General features: G+C 46.6%; 1 protein-coding gene across 6 annotated transcripts in view; it reads right to left on the reverse strand.

The window, feature by feature from the left end:
- LOC132395227 (plectin-like) overlaps nucleotides 1–19,946 on the reverse strand; it is a 430,787-nt gene that overhangs the window by 123,349 nt on the left and 287,492 nt on the right. For all 6 annotated transcript variants that reach the window (XM_059971513.1, XM_059971516.1, XM_059971518.1 and 3 more), the window contains 8 exons: nucleotides 18,110–18,271; nucleotides 17,782–17,886; nucleotides 13,584–13,679; nucleotides 9,244–9,369; nucleotides 8,493–8,645; nucleotides 7,795–7,949; nucleotides 3,287–3,413; nucleotides 1,587–1,770 (listed from right to left, as the gene is read on the reverse strand). In XM_059971513.1, coding sequence (XP_059827496.1) covers nucleotides 1,587–1,770; nucleotides 3,287–3,413; nucleotides 7,795–7,949; nucleotides 8,493–8,645; nucleotides 9,244–9,369; nucleotides 13,584–13,679; nucleotides 17,782–17,886; nucleotides 18,110–18,271 — 1,108 coding nt within the window. The remainder of the gene's footprint in view (nucleotides 1–1,586; nucleotides 1,771–3,286; nucleotides 3,414–7,794; nucleotides 7,950–8,492; nucleotides 8,646–9,243; nucleotides 9,370–13,583; nucleotides 13,680–17,781; nucleotides 17,887–18,109; nucleotides 18,272–19,946) is intronic.

Raw genomic sequence — 19,946 nt, forward strand, 5'->3', positions numbered from 1 at the left:
GCTCAAGTTGGCAGATCGATGGGCGGCCAGCACCTATGTAATAGAGAGCCAGATGCCGAATCTACCAGTTTACCCGGTGAAACCTGAGGATGGGAAAGGGCCTATCAAGGTACTCCATCGGAATCACCTGCTGCCCCTGGGTCAAGTGGTGCGGTTGGACAAGGAGTCAGAGTGGGAGGTTGTGCCTAGTACAAGGACTCTGCAAGGGCACGCAGCGAGGGATGAGCCTGCTGCTGAAAAGCCGAGACAGGTCCTTAACCCTGGAATGGATACAGATTCAGAAGATGACGACTCAGTGGCCCCTGCTCCCATTCGCTGGCGTTTCAGTATCAGAAGAACAGGCTCCTGGCCCTTCCCCTACTGAGTTGGGCAAGAGGAGGTAAGGTGTTGATGGTCAAATGGAGAGGCAACCAGCATTGGGGGGAGAGAGGGTGGAACCAGAACATGAGCCAGAGGGTTCTCAGGTGAGGGGGGAACCCCATGAGGGAGGGAGTGAGGATCTGACAGGTAGACCTGGGGTGTCCGAGGCAGAGGGTTCACAGGTGAAGAGGGAGCCCAGTGAGGCGGAAGGGTTGGCAGAAGGGGTACGCAGATCTCAGAGGAGTAGGCGCCCCCCAGAGAGGTTGACATATGTGGTGCCAGGAGAACCGAGTGTGATTTCTGGGTTTTGTGTGTTGCAAGAAGCCTTGGGGAACTCTGGTAATGTCATGGGGACATGACATTTGCTGGTGGGGGGGAGAATGTACAATGTACTGTGTATGTAATCAAAATGGCTTCTTTGGTTTGCTAGAGTAGGAATGCTTTTATGTCTGATAAGTGTATTCTCTCGCAGTTGTTCAGCTTTGGACTTGCTGATATGGGGATTGTATTCATTTGTTAACCAATGGGGAATGTTATTTTGTCTTGTGAGGCTGGGAGCTTGGGGGCTTCGCAGTCTTTTCAGGGGAGGTGGGAAGGAGATGCCGAGGAAGGTGGACGTGCGCTGCACTGCTCAGTCGACCACCGGGGTGGTCCCATGTGTGAGGACGTGGAGGTCTAAGTGACGAGGGGTCGAATGGTTCGAAGGTTGAGTTCCAATGATGTGCACTAAACTGACTGAACTTTGATGTTGGCACCTTTTACTTTATTTTCTTTTCCTTCATATATACTGTATTGCATAGTACTCTTTTAGTTTTAGTAAAATCTTTAAAGTGTATTCCATAACGGTATCTGGTGTGAGTTTGATATTGTGTGTGTACGCACGGCATAAACTTGATTCTCACAGCACCTGCGTGTACGGGAGGTGGGGTAGTGAGTGGCTGGATCTCCTTTTCCCCTAGACATATACAAGCCTGTTGGGTAAGTGTTACACATTGAACTGCCGCTGCTAAGTTAAATTTCACAACACATGTCAGTGATAATAAACCTGATTCTGAATCATTCCTGACCAGTTAATGACACTCCTGTGGTGTCTACATCACTCCCGGCTGGTGTATGTGAATGCCCGTCAGTCTATTTCACTGCCCTACAGTAAATCCTATTCCCCAACAGTCTACATGACTCCTCACTAGCCTACATCAATTCCAGGCAGTTATGTAACTCCCTACCTCTCTCGAAGCTCCATAGCAGCTTCTCATAATGTTGTATCGTCAGTTTGTATTCCCTCTCAGTCTGGAGCCTGTCGTCTGGTCCAAACATGTGAGAATCCTGACTCAGCTGCAGGAAGTCCTGATAGCGCATGTCGATGTTGGAGAACAGGCGTTTGCACTCCTCAAGGTCCAGACTTCGGAACTGCAAAGGGTGGTTTACATCCATCAAAGGCAAGCAAAAGGGGCAATGTTGTTTGTAATATACATAAAAGATCTGGATGATGGGGTGGTAAATTGGATTAGTAAGTATGCTGATGATACTAAGGTAGGAGGTGTTGTGGATAATGAGGTGGGTTTTCAAAGCTTGCAGGGAGATTTATGCCGGTTAGAAGAATGGGCTGAACGTTGGCAGATGGAGTTTAATGCTGAGAAGTGTGAGGTTCTACATTTTGGCAGGAATAATCCAAATAGAACATACAGGGTAAATGGTAGGGCATTGAGGAATGCAGAGGAACAGAGAGATCTAGGAATAACAGTGCATAGTTCCCTGAAGGTGGAGTCTCATGTAGATAGGGTGGTGAAGAAGGCTTTTGGAACGCTGGCCTTTATAAATCAAAGCATTGAGTACAGAAGTTGGAATGTAACGTTAAAATTGTACAAGGCATTGGTAAGGCCAAATTTAGAATATTGTGTGCAGTTCTGGTCACCGAATTATAGGAAAGATATCAATAAATTAGAGAGAGTGCAGAGACGATTTACTAGGATGTTACCTGGGTTTCAGCACTTAAGTTACAGAGAAAGGTTGAACAAGTTAGGTCTCTATTCATTGGAGCATAGAAGGTTGAGGGGGGATTTGATCGAGGTATTTAAAATTTTGAGAGGGATAGATAGAGTTGATGTGAATAGGCTGTTTCCATTGACAGTAGGGGAGATTCAAACGAGAGGACATGATTTGAGAGTTAGGGGGCAGAAGTTTAAGGGAAACATGAGGGGGTATCTCTTTACTCAGAGAGTGATAGCTGTGTGGAATGAGCTTCATGTAGAAGTAGTAGAGGCCAGTTCAGTTGTGTCATTTAAGGCACAATTGGATAGGTATATGGACAGGAAAGGAGTGGAGGGTTATGGGCTGAGTGCGGGTAGGTGGGACTAGGTGAGATTAAGAGTTCGGCACGGACTAGGAGGGCCGAGATGGCCTGTTTCCGTGCTGTGATTGTTATATGGTTATTATATGGTTACATGGAAGGAGAGGAGGGAGAGTGGAGGACAGGGAGACATTTTGAGTGGAAGGCAGTAACGTATCAAGGAGTTGGGGTGGTGGGAAGTATGAGGCAGCAAGTTGGTAAGTGAGGATGGATAAGCATGAGGTTGATGGTAGAGGGGAGGCAGGAGGGTTTGACGAGGTGGGGAGGGCAGGGGTGAGGAAGGAAGAGTAGACAAGGATGAAGACACTGGAGGCAGAGGGTGAGTGGGAGAAGTGGATGAAGTAGATAGGTGACGAGGACTGGAAAAGTGTGAGACATGATAGGAGGAGGAGTGGATAAAGGAGAATGACAAGAAGGGTGGTAGCAGGATCGTCAATGGTGAAAATTAGGATGAGGGTGAGTGAAGTGCGTAAAGCACGCATGAGGAGGAGGGACAGACAGTGGGGAGGGACAGCTGGGGAAGAATGGTTGGGGAGGGAGGGACAACATGAGGGGGCAGATGAGGGATATACTCACCACCAGCAGAGTCCAAGATCGCACCAGTTGCATGTCGCGGTTTAGGTACAGCCAGGGCAGGAGGCTCTGCATGTCAGTGTGCAGCCTGTGCCACTCGCTCACCAGGGTCTGGTGTGTGCTCTCCAGCCTACAGAAAGCAGAGATACCGTCAGCAAGGTTGACATCGCCTCTGGTTCCTCTGTTACCAGTATGGACATGACAAGCACTCTAACCAAACAAAGGAGTGTTACTGAGAGCCCAGGTCAGTGGTCTGGGCAGGCCATCACAGTAGATGAGTCAGTAACAGGAGAGATTTTGCAGATGATCAGTGCAGTACAGGAGAAGGGAGGAATTGAATGGGATGCAGAATGAGTGAAGTCAAGCCCACTCTCAATTAAATTTAGAGGCTATAGAGGAAGAGCAGCGTAGATTCACGAGGTTCATTCCTGGGATGTCCGGACAGTCTTACACAGAGAGGTTAGAGAGACTGGGCTTGTACATGCTGGAATTAAGGAGATTGAGAGGGGATCTGACATTGCAACATATAAGATTGCAATGATCGCACTCTATGCTGCTATGACCTTGCACCTTATTGTCTGGCTGCTCTGCACTTTGTAATTATAATGCCATATGCTGCATTCTGTTCTTGATTTTCCTTGTACACTGAAATGAATTGATCTGTATGGACAGCTAAATATTTTGCAACATATAAGACTATTAAGGGATTGGACAAGATAGAGGCAGGAAATATGTTCCAGATGCTGGGAGAGTCCAGTACCAGAGGGCATGGTTTGAGAATAAGGGGTAGGTCATTTAGGACAGAGTTAAGGAAAAACTTCTTCTCCCAGAGAGTTGTGGGGGTCTGGAATGCACTGTCTCTGAAGGCAGTGGAGGCCAATTCTCTGGATGCTTTCAAGAAGTAGCTAGATAGGTATCTTATGGATAGGGGCACCAAGGGATATAGGGACAAGGCAGGAACTGGGTATTGACAGTAGATGATCAGCCGTGATCTCAGAATGGCGGTGCAGGCTCGAAGGGCCGAATGGTCTACTTCTGCACCTATTGTCTGTAAATTGGTTTATTATTGTCATGTACTGATGTCCAGTGTTTTAAGACCATAAGACATTAAAAGCTGAAGTAGGCCATTCAGCCCACTGAGTCTGCTCCACCATTCCATCACAGCTTATCACATACAAGAAGCCAGGTGTATGGGGCTGAGTAGGATCTGGGATCAGCCATGATGAAATGGCAGAGCAGACTAGATGGGCTGAATGGCCTAATTCTTCTCCTAAGTCTTATGATCTTATTTATTATCCCTCTCAACCCCATTCTCCACCCTTCTTCTCATAACCTTTGATACCTTGATTAATCAAGAATCTATCAACCACTTCTTTAAACATACCCAATGACTTGGCCTCCACAGAGGTATATGGCACTAAGTTCCATGAATCACCACCCTCTGGCTAACCCATTTTTGTTCTAAATGCACGTACCTCTATTCTGTGGCTGTGTCCTCGTTCTGGACTCCCCCACTATAAGAAAAATCCTCTCCATACCCACTCTAACCAGATCTTTCAATCTTTAGTAAGTTGCAATGAAATACCCCTAATTCTTCTAAACTCCAGACCCAGAGCCATTAAAAGTCCTGTTTTGCATGCTGTCCATACAGATCAATTCATTTCAGTGTACAAGGAAAATCAAGAACAGAATGCAGAATATGGCATTATAATTACAAAGTGCAGAGCAGCCAGACAATAAGGTGCAAGGTCATAGCAGCATAGAGTGTGAGGTCAACACTCTGTTATGGTCCGGTCCGTTAACTACTCATTTCAGTTCATTTCCTTTTCCTTGTGTTCCACTGGGCTCCTTGATTAGGGCATCTGATCCTCATTCGAACTGGCAGTATAGAAACTCCAGCTTACATCTACTCGCTGTTGGTTTGCCACCTCAGCAGAAAGGCTTTGCAAGTTCCTAGCCCGAGTCAAGTTCTGAGTCGCCGAGAATAAGGGGCCATCTTCCGAGCCACTGAGAATAAGGGTTTGTCTTCTAAGCCACCACGAGTAAGGGACCCTCTTCCAAGCCACTGAGAGTAAGGGACCGTCTTCTGAGCCACTGAGAATAAGAGACCATCATGAGCTTCTCCGTGTCATGATTGTCAGTATTGTCAGTCATTGGTTGGTTTAGTCGACTCGTTCCCAGCTGAGTAGGTCCGGCTGTTTGCCGCTACTCCGAGTTGGGAATTTTGTTTCTTCGTATCTAGCTGAGGATTGCTGGCCGCTTGCCACTCCTCTGAGCCAAGATATGAATCGTCTGTCTTTGTTTGGTGTTGTCATCTCCATGTTCCAGTTCCAGGCTCCGAGTTCGAGTCCAGTAAGGGCTCCGATTTCCAGCCTGGTCCAAGTAATGTCCAAGTCCGCCTCCATCTCAAGTCTCTGTGCCTGTGTCTTGCACTTGGGTCCACTCCTTGAATTGCACCAGCCACCTCCTTGCAACACACTCATCTTTCTGTACTATAGAACTATTTAATAGTTGTATAACAGTGGGGTAGAAACAGTCCTTGAGACTGGTGTTTGCAAGTTTTTGTATCTGCTGTCTGATGGGGGCTGGTGAGGGAGGAGAAGGGAGAATGTCTGGGAAGGGGGAGGAGACAGAGAATGTGTGGGGAGGAGGGAGTAGAGAATGTCTGGGGGGAGAAGAGAGAATCATTGGGAAGGGGAAGAAGAAAGATTGTCTAGGGAGGGTGAGGACAGAGAATGTCTGGAGAAGAGTGAGGAGAGAGAATGTCTGGGGAGGGGGGAGAAGATAATCTCGGGGGTGTGTGGGGTCAATGATTATGCTGGCTGCCTTACTGAGGCAGTGAGAAGTGTAGACAAGAATCCATGGAGGGGAGGCTGGTTTCCATGAAGTGCTGAGCTGTGTGCACAACTCCCCTATAGTCTCTATTGTTCACAGGCCAAGCAGTTACCATATCAACCCCTGTTGTACCCAGACAGGATACTTTCCATGGTGCATCGATAAAAATTGGCAAGGGGTGATGAGGACATGCCAAACTTTTTTAGACTTATGAAGAAATTGAGGCACTGGTGAACACAGATCTAATGCTCCACATTGACCCCTCTGGAGCATCACACTGAACACAGGATAGTACAGCACAGGGGCAGGCCCTTGGCCTTAAATGTCTGCCCTGTCCACACTATCAAATTAAACGGCTCATTTGTCTGCAAAGTCATAAAAATATAGAAAACCTACAGCACAATACAGGCCCTTTGGCTCACGAAGCTGTTCTGAACATGTCCCTCCCTACCTTAGAACTACCTAGGCTTTACCTATAGCCCACTATTTTTCTAAGCTCTGTGTAGCTATCCAGGAGTCTCTTTAAAGGCCCTATCATTTCTGCCTCCACCACTGCTGCCGGCAGCCCATTCCACGCACTCACCACTCTCTGCATAAAAAACTTACCCCTGACATCTCTATACCTGTTTCCAAGCACCTTAAAACTATGCCCTCTCGAGCTAGCCATTTCAGCCCTGGGAAAAAGCCTCTGACTATCCACACAATCAATGCCTCTCATTATCTTGTACACCTCTATCAGGTCAACTCTCAACCTCCGTCGCTCCAAGGAGAAAAGGCCGAGTTCACTCAACCTATCCTCGTAAGGCATGCTCCCCAATCCAGGCAACATCCTTGTAAATCTTCTCTGCTCCCTTTCTATGGTTTCCACGTCCTACCTGCAGTGAGGTGATCAGAATTGAGCAGAGTACTCCAAGTGGGGTGTGACCCGGGTCCTATATAGCTGCAACTTATCAAATGCCTTGCTGAAATCCATATACACTAAATCTACGGCTTTACCTTCATCAATCTGTTTAGTCATGTCCTCAAAAAATTCAATCAGGCTCATAAGGCATGACCTGCCCTTGACAAAGCCATGCTGACTATTCCTAATCATATTATGCCTGTCCAAATGTTCATAAATCCTGCCTCTCAGGATCTTCTTCATCAACTTACCAACCACTGAGGTAAGATTCACTGGTCTATAATTTCCTGGGCTATCCCTGCTCCCTTTCTAGAATAATGGAACAACATCCACAACCCTCCAATCCTCTGGAACCTCTCTCGTCCTCATTGATGATGCAAAGATCATTGCAAGAGGCTCAGCAATCTCCTCCCTTGTTCCCCACAGTAGCCTGGGGTACATCCCATCCGGTCCCGGTGACTTATCCAACTTGATGCTTTCCAAAAGCTCCAGCACATCCTCTTCCTTAATATCTATATTCTCAAGCTTTTCAGTCCACTGCAAGTCATTCTATAATCACTAAGATCCTATTCTGTAGTGAATACTGAAGCAAAGTATTCATTAAGTACCTCCTCTATTTCCTCCAGTTCCATACACTTTTCACTGTCACACTTGATTAGTCCTATTCTCTCTCACTCCCTCCATTCCCTGCCTGTTCATGTACTGCCCAAACACCAGATAGAGGGTAGAAGAGTGGGAGTGTCTGAGGAAGCGTGTGAGGGAGGGGCATATTTACCTGCTCACTGCATCCAGAGCCTCTTTGTTTGTGGGGGGCACCATAAAGCAGACGGACGGAACAAGAGCTTCGCTCCCTGACCCACTCACCACCTTCCACTTCGATGCTTGGCTGTTGTCAACGAGGACATACTCATCTCCTTTATTCACTGTAATCTGGGTGTCCAAAACACAGTTCAACACTCACAGGGTCCTAGAACACTGCTCCTCTCTCACCCAATACACTGTCTCCTGCTTCCCCCCTTCTCTCCCCCATTCTTGCCCTTTAGGGTTAGGGTTACTCCCCCTTCTTCCTCCCCTTTTCCCAACTCCCACCCTTCCTTCACCCTGCCATGCTCCCGTTTCCCCCCTCTCTGCCCCTACTTCAGCCCTCTCCTCTCCCTCACTCTTTCCCAACTCCCACTCTCCTCTCACCCTCCTCATCTCTCCCCATTCTCCCCTCCCCTCTCCCTCAATCCTCTTTCACATCTCTACCCAACTCCCAAACTCCCCTTCACCTCCCTTCCATTCCCATTCTCTCCTTCTCCCTTCCCCTGCTACATTCACATCTCTTCCTCCCCCACACCCTTTCCACTTTCTACCTCCCATTCCCACCCCCTCCCTCCCTCCTCTCCTCATCCCTTCCCTCCTCTCTACCTCCCCCTCACCTGTTTCATCCTCCCTCCCTCCTTTCCCTACATTTCCCCTCTCTCCCCTCACCTCCATTTGCTTGTAGTCACAAACTGCCTGGACCATCAGCTTCGCCTTCAGAGGATGCCCTGGGTTACGAGGCTTTAGCTGGATGATGGTCTTTGCCCGTTTGCTCAGGCCGTTCAGGTGTGCTCTGTAATCTGAGAGTTGTTCCTTCTCGCCCTGAAGCCAATATAAGCAGCAGGCATGTTACAAGGAGTGAGGCAAGTGTCAGGGTGATAGGTAGTGAATGTGACAAGGAGTGAGTGTGACAGAGCTAAGATGGGGAATGTGTGTGACAGGGTGTGTGTGATCTGGGTGACAGGGAGTGAGTATGACAAGAGGGTGACGAGTGAATGTGACAGGAGATGACGGAGCATGAGCGTCACAATGAGTGAATGTGACAGGTGTGACGGGGAGTGAATGTGACAGTGCGGTGTGATGGGAAGCGTGTGACAAAGACAGGTGACAGGTGTGAGTGTGACGGGGAGAGAGCGTGACAGGAGATGTGACAGGCACTAAGTGTGATGTGTATGTGACAGGTGGGTATGAAGGGGAGTGAAATTAACGGGGGTGAAGAGGAATGAGTGTAACGGCAATGGGGGGCGAGTTCAATGGGGGAGCGAGTGCGACGCAGGGGCAAGGGCGATGGAGTGCGAGGGTGAAAAGGGGGCATGGGTGATGGTGGGGCGAGGGTGACGGTGGTTGGCAATGACTGGGAGGCTGAGTGTGACGGGGGTTCTGACATATATGGGCTGTCAGGAGGTTCAGGGTGACCTACAATGGAATCCTGCAGCAGGTCCTCGAGTCGGGTCACTGTTTGGGATCGATCACACGTGTATTTCTTCCTCATTGTCTCCTGAAGCTTCCTGAGAAAATTCTCTGCATCCTTCACATCTGCAAAATACTGCAGAGAGTTCAAGAGAGGTCAGTGTGTAATCATACAACATGACTCCCCCACATCTGTGAACCATGAGCTCCACTCCTCTGTCATCCTTCCTAATCTACCCATCCTCCCAAGGCCCCATTCTCAACCTCGTCTCACAGAAAATTGCAGCCTCATTCACATAATTCATCCTGCTCTCCGGTTTCTCCCTTGCTCAACACCTCAAGAATCTTTCACACCCTCTCACACCTTTGTATTAAATAATCAGTGTTCCAAGTACTAGAATTTGTTCCTGAAGTTCCCCTGTACCTCCTGGACAAGGACAATGTATCTCAGTCTCTGAACTGTTGTCTCCATGTTTAGTTTTCGATTTTTTTTTTGTGAGAATTTTTTTGATGGAGTACCTGGAGAGTTTTATTTCACTGATAGCTGAACTGGAAACAGAAAATACAAGAAACACCCAGCAGGTCAGCCAGCTTCTGGAGAAGAATTGGGAACAGGAAACACCCTCAGATAACTCATTTTCCATCATTCTGGTCCCCGTGAAAGTCTGGATCCTGAATTGTTAACTGTTCTTGTCTCCACAGATGCTGCCTGCTGTGGTGATATCACGTGCAATGATGAGCCAGTACTTGATTGGCCAGAGCACTGAGCATGCGCAGGATTGCAGAATGTTCCAGCATGAGGCTGGGTTAAGATGTGTTTGTTTATTACTGTAAATAAATGTTCTCTAATTTTTCCAGAATATGATTCTTCACTGTTAACCCACAGTACGTTTAAACTGAAATAACATAACATGGTGTCAGAAGTAGTTCTGGAAGAATAATACGGGAAAATCGAGAATCAAGAAATGAAGATAATGCAAAAAAAAGAGAAGATAAAAGTTTGATGTACATAGTCTTCTCCTTTCGCTTGTTCTTTCTTTCCTCTCTTTTCTAGAAGTGTATACCTCAGATAAATATTGTGATTTGTGGCATATATGACTATATGATATACATGTACAATATCTGAAGTACATCTTATGGAAATGTTTGATGATGAACTTCAATAAAAAATAAATTACAAAGAAAAGAAAAAAGTTTGAACTGTAAACGGTAAAATGGAAGGTTTTCAACCCTCACCAAAAATTCAACTGACTGGCAATGTAGCTGAGAACTGCAGGATATTCAAGCAACAGTTTGAACTGTACTTATCAGCGATCGATTCTGAAGAAAAATCTCAAAAATACAAAGCTGCACTTTTGCTCCATGTAATTGGGAATGATGCAGTAGAGGTATATAATAATTTTGTCTTTGAAGATGGAGATAATTTCAATTTAAAGTTGATAATGGACAGATTTGAAACATTTTGTATACCTAAGTACTTTGTATACAGAGGAGATTTACCAGGATGCTGCCTGGCTTAGAAAATATGGATTATGATTAGGGATTAAGGGAGCTAGGGCTTTACTATTTGGAGAGGAGGAGGATGAAAGGAGACATGATAGAGGTGTACAAGATATTAAGAGGAACAGACAGAGTGGACAGCCAGCGTCTCTTCCCCAGGGCACCACTGCTCAGTACAAGAGGACATGGCTTTAAGGTAAGGGGAGGGAAGTTCAAGGGGGATATTAGAAGGTTTTTCACTCAGAGTGTGGTTGATGCATGGAATGCACTGCTTAAGTCAGTGGTGGAGGCAGATACACTAGTGAAGTGACTAGACAGGTATATGGTGGAATTTAAGGTGGGGGGGTTATATGGGAGGCAAGGTTTGAGGGTCGGCACAACATTGTGGGCCGAAGGGCCCGTATTGTGCTGTACTACTCTATGTTCTATGTTCTAAGCGTAATTTAACATATAAGCTATATAAATTCTTCACGTGTGCACAGAGTTGCTGAAACAATTGATCAGTATGATACTGAGTTAAAGTGTAGTAGAATGTGAATTTGGATTGCTCACGGACTCTCTCATTAAAGATAGAATAGTTTGTGGCATTCAAGATAATGCTCTGAGAGAAAGGCTGTTGAGAGAGCAAGATTTAAATTTTGAAAAAGCTTTGGCACTTTGCAAAGCTTCTGAGACTGTGATGTTACAGGCTGAAGAGCTTTTTGTCGAAAACTGCAATATAAGTGCTGTAAAAAAGCGCAAATATATCAAGAAATACAATAATACATCGACAAAACTGACAGAGAGCAAGGCAGCATTTGAAAGAAAAATGTCATGTGATCACTGTGCACTGGAACGTTGTCCAAATCAGTGTCCCACATAAGGCAAAATTTGCAATGGCTGCGGTAAGATTAACCATTTTTCATGCTGTTGTAAAAGTAGAAAGAAGGAAAATAAAATGAAACAAGTAAATGCTGTGATTGAAGATGAACATGAGGAGTTTTATATAGATGCACTTCGTGAAAATAAACAAAATAAGAATGATTGGACTATTCCATTGCAAGTGAATCAAAACAATATTCTGTTTAAACTTGATACTGGAGCGCAAGTAAATGTTCTTGGAGAATCTGAGTTTAACGCTTTAAAGCCAAGATCTAAGTTAGACATTCCAATTAAAGGAACATGCATGGCAAATGTATCACACAAAAATATTATGCATACACTTTCACTTGCGTTCATGCCAAAAAAGTGTACAGTCAATTCTAGGTTTATCTGCTTGTGAAAGACTTAAATTTGGTTAAAAGAGTTTTAGTCTTGGATAGTGACACAGAGCTGAAGTGACAGAATGTTGCATTACAGTCAGCAGAAGGTGATGTAATTCAACTGCAGGTCCAGCTCATGGAGGCAAATACTGACACGGAAAATATAAAAGCAGTAGCTGCAGTGTCTGAGACGACCAAACAGAAGGCAATTGATGATTTGAAAAAGCAATGGCAAGAGGAGTTTGCTTCAATGCAAGCAATAATGAAAGAGACACTGAGAGAATGAGATTCAGTTTCATCACCGTCTAGAGCAAGAACGTTCACAGTGGGCACAGTATAAGGAAAAAGTGAAAGCACATGTGACTTAAATGAAGAAAAGAAGGTTTGTATTTCATTACAAATGGAAATGGAAAGTGAATTGACTGATCTAAGGAGATGTTTGTCTGAAGGACGAGACAAAGTGAGGATACAAGATAAAATGAACACATGGACACAGACCAGATCATACATGTTCCAAACAGAGGAGGGAGCAGTGTTAAGAAGAAATCACAAAGACCTTAAGACAGAGTCAACTTCAGAGTTTCAGTTATCTGATATAGAAGTGTTTTGATTAACACTGTTAATTGTTTTTTTTTCTTTTTAAGGATGATGTGGTGATATCACGTGCAATGATGTGCCAGCACATGATTGAACAGAGCACTGAGCATGCGCAGGACTGCCAGAATGTTCCAGCACATGGCTAGGTTAAGACGTGTTTGTTTATAACACATGGTACATTTAAACAGAAGTAACATTCGGCACGGACTAGGAGGGCCAAGATGGCCTGTTTCCGTGCTGTGATTGTTGTTATATGGTTAACATAACACTTGCCCTGGCATCCCAACAAACTCTGGAGTGCCTGGCCACTGCCATCTCAAACACCACATACATCTCCACTCATCTACAGCATGCCGGCCTCTCCCACAGCACCTCACCTCAGTCTCTCTCTCTGGCCCCTGCCCGACACCTCCTCCTGACCCATGTCCACTCATCCACAGCATGCCAACCACTCCCATCCCCCCAGTCTCTCTCCACCAACACATCACCATTCATCCACAGTGTGCCAGACCCTCTCCCCCAGCCGATCACCAATCATCCAGTTTGCCAGACCCTCTCCCCCCAGCCCATCACCATTCATCCACAGTGTGCCAGACCCTCTCCCCCCAGCCCATCACCATTCATCCAGTGTGCCAGACCCTCTCCCCCACCCATCACCACTCATTCACAGTGCCAGACCCTCTCCCCCACCCATCACCACTCATTCAGTGTGCCAGACCCTCTCCCCCCACAACCCACCACTCATCCAGTACCAGACCCTCTCCCCCCACAACCCATCACCACTCATCCAGTGTACCAGACCCTCTCCCCCCACAATTCATCACCAGTGTGCCAGACCCGCTCCCCCTCAATCCATCACCACTCATCCAGTGTGCCAGACCCATTCCCCCCAACCCATCACCACTCAGCCACAGTGTGACAACTTCCCTCTGAGTTCTTCTTCTGACTCACCTCCACTCATCCACTATGGCTCTTACCCACCCCTCCTCTCTATGGAGAGCAGTGCACATACCTGGAAGTAGGCTGTGTTCTCCTTGAGGTGAGCCTCAATGCAGCAGCATAGCTGCAGTATCCAACTCCACTGCGTCTGCAGAGCTGCCATAAAAGCCTGGCAACACAAGATGGGTGTGTCAAAGACCAGAATGAGAGAGCAGCAACAGGCCATTTGTCTCTGCTACCTGCCCACCTCCCCGCACCCCCCGCTCTGACCACAGACATGGCTGCCACCTTCACAACGCTACTCAGGAAGGATCAATAAATGTGGTTCCCCACTTCAACTGATCATATCTCTACCTGCCCTTTTCTCATAAGGCCACAGGGCCCTGAACTGGGCAGTTTTGGGGGAATTAGGCATGATCTAACTGAAGTTGGCTAGGTGAGCAAACATCAGCTGAAGAGAAAGGAATTGATAGCAATAGGAAGATGTTTAAATATGTTTAGCAAGAGTTCAGCAGCAGCAGGTCAGTAGAATGGAGAGATGGAAGTGGAATGGACAGAGAGAGAGAACAGTAGAATGGAGAGAGGGGACAATGGAATGGAGAGAGTGATCAGACATGATGAAATGGCAGAGCAGACTCGATGGGATGAATGGCCTCATTGTGCTCCTATGTCTTATGGTCTTATATTCTTTTACGCAGAGAGTGGCAAGTGCATGGAATGAGCTGCCAGCGACGGTGGTGGAGGTGGATACGACAGGGTCTTTTAAGACACTCTTGGATAGGTACATGCAGCTTAGAAAAATAGAGGGCTATGGGCAATCCTAGGTAATTTCTAAAATAAGTACATGTTCAGCACAGCATAGTGGGCCGAAGGACCTGCATTGTGCCATAGGCTTTCTATGTTTCTAGCTAGTGTCTTCCACAGTAAAGACCAAAGCAAAATACTTTTTAAGTTCATCTGCCATTTCTTTGTCCCCCATTACTATCTTACCAGCATCATTTTCCAGTGGTCCAATATCAACTCTCACCTTCCTATTACATTGGGAAGTTTTTAAAAACCAACAGAAGGCAACTAAAAAAGGTACTCAGAAGGTAAAGATGAAATACAAAAGTAAGCCAACCAATAATATTAAAGAGGATACTAAATATTTCTTCAGATACATAAAGTGTAAAAGAGAGACGAGAGTGGATATCGGACTGCTGTTAAACAATGCTTGAGAGGTAGCAGTAGGGGACAAACTGAATAACTATTTTGCATGTCTTCACTGTTCATGTTGTGCAGTTGGATGTTCATAAGGCCTTTGACAAGGTGCCATGCATGAGGCTGCTTAACAAGCTATGAGCATGCGCATTACAGGAAAGATTCTAGCATGAACAAGAACATAGAAATCTACAGCGCATTATAGGCCCTTTGGCCCACAATGTTGTGCCGACCATGTAACCAACTCTAGAAATTGTCTACAATTTCCCTACCACATAGCCCACTATTTTTCTTAACTCCATTTACTTATCTAAGGGTCTCCTAAAAGACCTATTGTATCCACCTCTACTACCATCGCTGGCAGTGCATTCCATGCACCCACCATTCCCTGTGTGAAAAAATTACTTCTGTCATCCCCCTTGTACCTTAAAACTGTGCCCTCTCATGTTAGCCATTTCAGCCCTACTAAAAGCCTCTGATTATCCACATGATCAATGCCTCTCATCATCTTAAACACCTCTATCAGGTCACCTCTCATCCTCTGTCACTCCAAGGAGAAAAGGCCAAGTTTGCTCAACCTATTCTCATAAGGCATGCTCCCCAATCCAGGCAACATTCTTGTAAATCTCCTCTGCACTCTCTCTATAGTATCAGCATCCTTCCTGTAGTGAGGTGACCAGAACTGAACACAGTACTCCAAGTGGGGTCTAGCAAACATCACCTCATGGATCTTGAACTCAATCCCACAGTTGAGGAAGGCTGTCACACCATACACCTTATTAACAACACTGTCAACCTGCACAGTAGCTTTGAGAGTCCCATCGACATGGACTCCAAAACCTTATTGATCCTCCACACTGCCAAGAGTCTTACCATTATTATATTGTCTTCAAATTTGACCTACCAAAATGAGCCACTTCAGACTTATCTGGGTTGAACTCCATCTGCCACATCTCAGCCCAGTTCAGCATCCTATTGATATCCCACTGTAACCTCTGACAACCCTCTAGACTATCCATAATAATCCTAATTTTTGTGTTATCAGTAAACTTACTAACCCACCCTTTTACTTCCTCATCCACATCATTTATAAAAAAACACAAAGAGAAGGGGTCCCAGAACAGGTCCCTGCAGAACACCACTGGTCATTATCCTCCATGCAGAATATGAACCATCTACAACCATCCTTTGCTTTCTTTGGGCAAGCCAATTCTGGATCTACAAAGCAAGGTCTCCTGGATCCCATGCTTCCTTATTTTCTGAATGAGCCTTGCATGGGGAACCTTATCAAATGCCTTACTGAAATCATATAAACTACATACACTGTTCTACCTTCATCAATGGATTTTGTTACATCCTCAAAGAATTCAATCGGGCTTGTAAGGCATGACCTGCCCTTGACAAAACCATGATCTGATTATTCTTAATCAGATTATGTCTCTTCAAATACTCATAAATCCTGCCTCTCAGAATCTTCTCCAACATTTACCCTCCACTGAAGTTAAAACTCACACTTGCCCACCACTGAAGTAAGACTCACTCATGGATAAAGCAGTGGCTGATTGGCAGGAGACAAAGAGTGGGAATAAAAGGAGCTTTTTCTGGTTGGCTGCCAGTGACCAGTCATGTTCCACAGGGGTTTGTGTTGGAACCGATTCTTTTTATGTTGTATGTCAATGATTTCGATGATGGAATTGACGGCTTTGTTGCAAAGTTTGCAGACAAGATGGAGGGGCATGTAGTTTTGAGGAAATAGGGAAGCTACAAAAGAATAGACAGATTAGGAAAATGGCAAAGAAATGGCAGATGGAATACAGTGTTGGGAAGTGAATGGTCAGACACTTTGGTAAAAGAAATGCAAGGGTTGACTATTTTCTTAATGGAGAGAAAATACAAAAAACTAAGGTACAAAGGGACTTGGGAGTCCTTGTGCAGGATTCCCTAAAGGTTAATTTGCAGGTTGAGACTGTGGTGGGGAAGGCAAATGCAATGTTAGCATTCATTTCAAGAGGACTAGAATATAAAAGCAAGAATGTAATGTTGAGACTTTATAAAGCACTGGTGAGACTTCACTTGAAGTATTGTGAGCAGTTTTAGGTCCCTTATCTTACACAGGATGTGCTAAAACTGCAGAGGGTTCAAAGGAGGTTCATGAAAATGATTCCAGGATTGAATGGCTGGTCATATGAAGACTGTTTGATGGCTTTGGGCCTGTATTCATTGGAATTCAGATGAATAAGGGGAGAACGAAATGAAACCTATTGACTAGTGAAAGGCCTTGATAGAATGGATGTGGAGAGTATGTTTCCTATGGTGGGAGAGTCTAAGGCCAGGGGACACAGTCTAGAATAGAGGGGCATCCTTTTACAATGGAGAAGAGAAAGGATTTCTATAGCCACAGAGTAGTGAATCTGTGGAATTCTTTGCTACATGCAGCTGTGCAGGCCATGGTTATGTTAGGCAGAGTTTGATAGCTCCTTGACTGATCACAGCATGAAGGGATACAGAGAGAAGACAGGAGTTTGGGGCTGAGAGGAAAATTGGATCAGCCATGATTAAATGGTGGAATAGACTCGATGAGCCAAATGGCCTAATTCTGTTTCTATATCGTATGGTCTTCTCGAATGGACAGAGGAGACAGTTCAACACACAGAGGGACAGAGGAAAAGAAAGAGGGGACACTGGACCTGAGGGAGGGGACACTGGACTGGAGTGAGGGGACAGCGGAACGGACGGAAGGAACAGGGTGAGGGGACAGTGGAACAGGGTGAGGGAGGGGATAGTGGAACAGAGGGAGGGGACAGGGAACGGAGGTTGTGGACAGTGGAACGGGGTGAGGGAACAGTGGAATAGAGGTTTTGGACAGTGGAACGGGGTGAGGGGACAGTGGAACGGGGTGAAGGAACAGTGGAACGGGGTGAAAAACAATGGAACGGAGGTTGTGGACAGTGGGACAGGGTGAGGGAACAGTGGAACAGGATGAGGGGACAGTGGAATGGAGTAAGGGACTGTGAACAGAGAGGGACAACCTAAAGGAGAAAAGGAAAGTGGGGTGAGGGTTAACAGCTTACATCGATTGTCTGCTTGGCTGGATGTCCATCTCTCAGCAGCTTCTCTCCCATGTTTTGGATGGAGCTCACCTTCCTCTCCCTGGACTCCAGCTCCTTCATCAGGCCCTACGAAACACAGTGTGTAAATTCACCCGTGAAACTCACAACCACCGAGATCGTATCCATGGAAGTGGCACCCGCAGAGAGCTTGTAGTCACAGAGCTCACACCTACTGATACGGCACCCACTGACTCGCACCCATAGAAATCACACATACACTCACATTGGCACCCAAAGTTCACATCAACAGTCACACTGAGACAGTTGGTTGCCCCTGCCACTCCCATACCGAGTAGTTGTCCTTCTTGGCAGCTATGTTGGTGTTGCGCTCACTCCAATCGTACTTCACCTCCTCCTCCTCCTTGTCGTTGAGCCACATCAGCTCCTTGGTCGCCATGGAAACAAATGTGTTGAGGCTCTCTAGGTGACGAAGGCGTGACTTGGAGGAGTTCTGGTGAGAAACCAGAGTCGGTGAGTGATACAGGTGCATGTGGGTTAGACTGGGCCAGGGTGTAGAAGGGAGCAAGATTTCGGGTTGAAATGCAGTGTGGAGCTGAGGTGTGCACCTGCTGTGGGGAACTGAATGGTGGTTTTATGTTAGGGTGGGGGGGTGTGCCCGGTTTGTGTTGGGAAAGGTGCATGTCTGGTTTGTGTTGGGAAGGGTGCGTGCCCAGTTTGTGTTGGGAGGGTTGTGTTGCCTGGTTTGTGTTGGGGGGGTGCGTGTCTGAGTTGTGTTGGTAGGGGTGTGTGTCCAGTTTATGTTGGATGGGGTTGTGAGACTGGTTTGTGTGTGGGGGGCTCTGGTGTGTATTGGAAGGGGCGTGTGTCCTGGTTCTGTCGGAATGAGGGAGATCCAATTTTTGTGTTGGGAGGGATTGTGTCCAGATTGCATTGAGAGGGGTGTGTGTGAGTCTGGTTTGTGTTGTGTGGGGTGGGTGTGCGTCCGGTTTGAGTTGGGGGGGGGGTGTCCGGTTTGTGTTGAGTGGGGTGTGTGTCTAGTTTGTGTCGGTAGGGGTGTGTTTGTGTCTAGTTTGTGTTGTGAGGGGTGAGTGTATCTGGTTTGTGTTGGGGGTGTGTGTCCGGTTTGTGTTGGGAGGGGTGTGTGTCTAGTTTGTGTCAGAAGAGGGGTGTGTGTGTGTCCAATTTGTGTTAGACGGGGTTGTGTGACTGGTTTGTGTGTGAGAGGCACCCCGGTGTGTATGGGAAGGGGTGTGTGTTCTGTTTGTGTCAGAGGGAGGGAGATCCGTCTTTTGTGTTGGGAGGGGTGTGTGTCTGATTGGTGTTGGGGGTGTGTGTCCAATTTGTGTTGTGGGTGTGTGTCCGGTTTGTGTTGGGGGCTGTGTGTCTAGTTTGTGTTGGGAAAGGTGTGTATCTAGTCTGTGTTGGGAAGAATGTGTGTCTAGTTTGTGTTGAGAGGGGTGGTGTTTGTGTTGAACGGGGTTGTGTAACTGGTTTATATGTGTGGGGGGCTCAGTGTGTCTTGGAAGGGGTGTGTGTCCTGTTTGTGTCAGGGGAAGGGAGATACGGTTTTTGTTTTGGGAGGGGTGTGTCCGGTTTGTGTTGGAAGCGGGGTGTGGTATTGGAAGGAGTGGGGTGTTGGGAGAGGTGTGTGCCCAGTTTGTGTTGGATGGGGTTTTGTAATTGGTTTGTGTGTGAGGGGCCCCAGTTGTGTATTGGAAGGGGTGTGTGTCCTGTTTGTGTCAGGGGAAGGGAGATTCGGCTTTTGCGTTGGGAGGGAGATCTGGTTTTTATGTTGGGAGGGGTTGTCCGGTTTATGTTGGGAGAAGTGCGTGTGTTTGGTTTGTGTTGGGGGGCTTGTGTCCAGTTTGTATAAGGAGGGGGAGTGTGTCCATTTTGTGTTGAGGGGTGATGTGTCTGGTTTGTGTAGGAATGGAAGTGTGTGCCTGGTTTGTGTTGGGAGACAATGAATGGGTGTGTCCAGTTTGTGCTGGGAGGGGGGTTGTGTGTCCAGTTTGGTATAAGGAGGGGGAGTGCGTCCAGTTTTTGTTGGGCAGGGGTGTTCGGCTTGTGTTGGGTGGAGAGAGTGTGTATGTGTTGGAGCGGGATCCAGTTTCTACTAGGAGGGGGTTCTGGTCTGGGTTCACAGGGGTGTACAGCTTGTGTTG

The sequence above is a fragment of the Hypanus sabinus genome, chromosome 6 (genome assembly GCF_030144855.1).
Source record: "Hypanus sabinus isolate sHypSab1 chromosome 6, sHypSab1.hap1, whole genome shotgun sequence".
Taxonomy (NCBI): Eukaryota; Metazoa; Chordata; class Chondrichthyes; order Myliobatiformes; family Dasyatidae; genus Hypanus; species Hypanus sabinus.